Source organism: Oncorhynchus tshawytscha, linkage group LG19, assembly GCF_018296145.1.
Source record: "Oncorhynchus tshawytscha isolate Ot180627B linkage group LG19, Otsh_v2.0, whole genome shotgun sequence".
Taxonomy (NCBI): domain Eukaryota; kingdom Metazoa; phylum Chordata; class Actinopteri; order Salmoniformes; family Salmonidae; genus Oncorhynchus; species Oncorhynchus tshawytscha.
Window position 1 is genome coordinate 40,530,974 of NC_056447.1, and position 4,066 is coordinate 40,535,039.

General features: G+C 40.4%; 1 protein-coding gene across 2 annotated transcripts; it reads left to right on the forward strand.

Moving 5' to 3' along the window:
• The first annotated feature begins 619 nt into the window (after positions 1 to 619).
• Positions 620 to 3,541, forward strand: LOC112219136 (CD209 antigen-like protein C). 2 transcript variants are annotated; one of them, XM_024380345.2, is made up of 7 exons: positions 621 to 970; positions 1,283 to 1,376; positions 2,083 to 2,184; positions 2,271 to 2,597; positions 2,720 to 2,862; positions 2,944 to 3,053; positions 3,156 to 3,541. In XM_024380345.2, the coding sequence occupies exons 1-7, from the start codon at positions 956 to 958 to the stop codon at positions 3,292 to 3,294; spliced, it is 930 nt and encodes a 309-aa protein (XP_024236113.2). In that variant the 5' UTR covers positions 621 to 955; the 3' UTR covers positions 3,295 to 3,541. The 2 variants fall into 2 exon arrangements, with proteins under 2 accessions (XP_042157603.1, XP_024236113.2); XM_042301669.1 differs by lacking the exon at positions 2,083 to 2,184 and having other exon boundaries at positions 620 to 970.
• Positions 3,542 to 4,066: the final 525 nt, after the last annotated feature.

A 4,066-nucleotide genomic window follows, 5' to 3' on the forward strand; every position in this document is an offset into this window, starting at 1 on the left:
TTCAAGGGAGCATCTTTCGTCATTCCAATCCTCTGGTCTGTTGAATGGGGTACAAACTCCCCACAGTCCTGTTCTGTTTCTTTCCAGCTGTTGGGCTGTCCACCCCCCCAACCTGCAATTGAAACAACACATAGACTCAAACTGTCAACTATATCAGAGCCTACTACTCCAGTCAGTGATTTCTTATAGACACATCCCTCTGATTGACCCTGATTCGGCCCACTGCAGTAAAATGTTAAACCAGAGATGTTTCTTGTCCCTCTAAACACCATGTTATATTAACCTCACGTATCAAACCTTTTTTAAATAAATTATAGATGAAAATAACTTATTGCAAGGAACAATTCTGAGAGGCATTTCAGGAGAATGACTTGAGTCTGCTTATGGAGCATTTCCTTTTGATTTCACAATATCTGCATCTGCATAATAATGCAGAACGAAGAGAGAAAGAACAAGAAAGAGAGAGGGAAGTGAAACAATTAGAGTGAGAGAGGAGGAGAAGTGCCATTGACCAGTACAGCGCCAGTACAGTAGAAAATATATCAGCTAAAGAATGTTGTTCTGTAAAATCTTCTTTCGATCATGAACTGCACCTCGTCTTCTAAAGAACTATGACCTCTCTTAAATCCTATGCAGCACCTTTCCTGGGAAATCACATTATCTTGAATTCCACCTAACCATAAGACAGATGGATAGTTTCTTACTAATCATCACATTTGATGGGTACGCCCAAATCAACCACAAGTTACAATGGTACATTAGTTACTTCATAACTGTTTGACCAAGTAATGGTATGATGATGTTGGCACAAAATGTACTGTACTTTGGACTATAAAACACGTTTGGTGACCAGGATGTTGCGTTTGGTGCTAGATCAATACATTTCAGTACAGTAGGTTCATCATATGACTTAAATCCACACAAGTGCAATATATTTGGATTAATCCATTTTCAAATGTCAAAGACCATGGTAAGAATTATTTCCATTGCATTTGTTATTTTGTATTCATTGTCTGACTATTTTGTTGGCTAATGTGTCACTGAGGGTCTGAGCATCTGTCTGTTTGTGTGCTTATTTGGCATGTTAGTATATTTGACTTTTTTAGCTTCAGTGTTTTGGGTTATAGTGTTTTTGATAGACAAACTTTGCCAATACATACTGTACATACATACATACTGCGGCCATCAGATTTTCTGAATGTAGACCTAAAGTACTGCAAGGTACAGGCACAGTATCTGAGCATATGTGTACAGATACCTGAGGAAATCTTTACAAACACAGGTAGAAGACAATGATTCCAGCACAATGAAGATATTGGATATTGATGACGACACACACAGCATGACCAGAACAAGAGATGGCGTTAAATATTCAGGTACCAACACACACACTAGTGGTGCGGGTCAGTTGTTTGTTCACCCGCACCCAACCGCATTTGTTAATAATCCATCTGCAACCTCCCGACTATTTGTGATAAAGTGAAAATCTGAGGACCGCACCCGACCTAACCCACTAATATACAAAATGTGTCATAGGCTATAGTCAGAGACAGCGGAAAGATTTTTGACATGATTTAGATATGTTTCTGCTTATAATTTCCAACATTTTGGTAGGCTATTTGTTAGTCAACTTGTCTATAATTAGATACATGCAGCTTCTCTTCTGTCATTATACTGTATGTTGCCCTAGAACAGGGCTTCCCAAACTCGGTCCTGTGGCTTGATGGTGAGCTGGTTATTTGAATCAGCTGTGTAGTGCTAGGGCAAACACCAAAATGTGCACCAAGGGGAGGCCCCAGGACAGAGTTTGAGAAATCCTGTTCTAGAAGACTAAATAAACCCTTGCTCACCAGAGTAATGTCATACATCGATAGAATTAATACTTCCATCTAGTTGGGATTGGTCAAGTTTTCTCTGTCAAACGTTTAGGGACCGGGAGAAAATGCAATAATCAAAAAGAAGGGAAAGATTTTCTGTGCAAAAGTTCCAAATGGCATCAGTTTGACCAGTTGTAAGGAAATAGAATGCTGTGAAAATGACCCAATATGTTTCTAATAAGATTGATAATATCTTGTGATGTAGTACATTTTCAGTGGTGGAAGAGACCATACAAAGTTGCTGCATTGTGTCTGGGGCTGCTGTGTGTTCTCCTACTGGCTGGGATCATAGGCCTGGGTGTACACTGTAAGTTTAGTATGTTCTCACTAAAACATTGATCTTCAGTGACATAATTATTGATAAATGTTTTCAATGTTTCACTGTTCCCCTAGTCACTGGTCAGCATTATTCTCCAGAGAGAGACCAGCTACAGACCAGCTACAACAACATGACTAAAGAGAGAGACCAGCTACAGATCAATTATAGTACCCTGACTAAAGAGAGAGACCCGCTACAGACCAGTTTTAGTACTCTGACTAAAGAGAGAGACCAGCTACAGACCAGTTATAGCACCCTGACTAAAGAGAGAGACCAGCTACAGACCAGTTATAGCACCCTGACTAAAGAGAGAGACCAGCTACAGACCAGTTATAGCACCCTGACTAAAGATAGAGACCAGCTACAGAGGGAGACAATCAGACTGAACAAGAAGCTCAAAGGTGAGTAAAATGACATTTGACTTCATTACAAGTCCTTTCTGTGTCATGTTGTTTTCTTGCTACTTCATTCAATGAGAGTGGTATCAATCAATGATTGTAAATAAAGTAAGGAAAACTTCTAGGGAGACCTTGTCACGAAGGATGGATAAAGTTCGAAACCAGCTGTTACTTCTTATCAACTGTGAATAAAACCTGGGAGGAGAGCAGAATGGACTGTATAAGGAGAGAAGCACATCTTGTGATCATAAACAACAGAGAGGAACAGGTGAGAGAGATAGACAGAGAGAGAGAGGTGGGTGATAGAGGATATGTATGAGCAATGTCTTTTTCTGTGCCTCAATGACAGGTATTTATCAATGGGTTAAACGGAGCAAATAAACAAATCTGGATTGGTCTGACTGACACAATTGTTGAGGGAACCTGGAAATGGGTGGACGGCACACCACTGACTACCACGTAAGACATTTGAAGAGTTCTGTTTCTATTAGAAATCACTGACTGGAGTAGTAGGCTCGGATAGAGTTGACAGTTTGATTCTATGTGTTGTTTCTACTTCAGGTATTGGGGGGATGGACAGCCTAATAGCTGGAAAGAAACAGAGCAGGACTGTGGGGAGTTTGTACACCGTTCAACAGACCCAGGGGATTGGAATGACGATGGGTGTTCCGTTGAACAATACTGTGTCTGTGAGAAATAGGATTATCATAGATACTCTCTCTGCACTGTCATTCATTTAAAGGGCCTCTCTATGTCCTATGTTACTCCTTTTAGTCTTATGTCTGAAGACAGATGTTATTTGGTGGAATGGTACTAGATGTGGGAGAATGCCACACGCTGACAAACACACACACATGTACAGTGCCAGTCAAAAGTTTGGACACACCAACTCATTCAAGGCTTTTTCTTTATTTTTACTATTTTCTACAGTGTAGAGTAATAGTGAAGACATCAAAAAGATCAAATAACACATATGAAGTCATATAGTAACCAAATAAGTGCTAAACAAATCAAAATATATTTTATATTTGAGATTCTTCAAAGTAGCCACCGTTTGCCTTGATGGCAGCTTTGTACACTCTTGGCATTCTCTCAACCAGCTTCATGAGGAATGCTTTTCTGACAGTCTTGAAGGAGTTCCCACATATGCTGAGCACTTGTTGCCTGCTTTTCCTTCACTCCGCGGTCCAACTCATCCCAAACCATCTCAACTGAAACGATTGGAAAAATGGCTACCTCAGTATTTTACGCAAGGTTTTCTCCGGGAGACACCATGCGACCACTCGCCCTATATGGTCTCTTACAGCCATTCTCCAATGGAAATGCCTAAAAAGACATCACAATGCTGTAGGACACCTTGGGGAAAACGTGTAAAAGATAAGCTGACTCCTAGCTCCTTCACAGCCATATAAGGAGTCATTGGCATGAGGCGGTTTCAAAAATGCGGCACTTCCTGATTGGATTTTTATCGC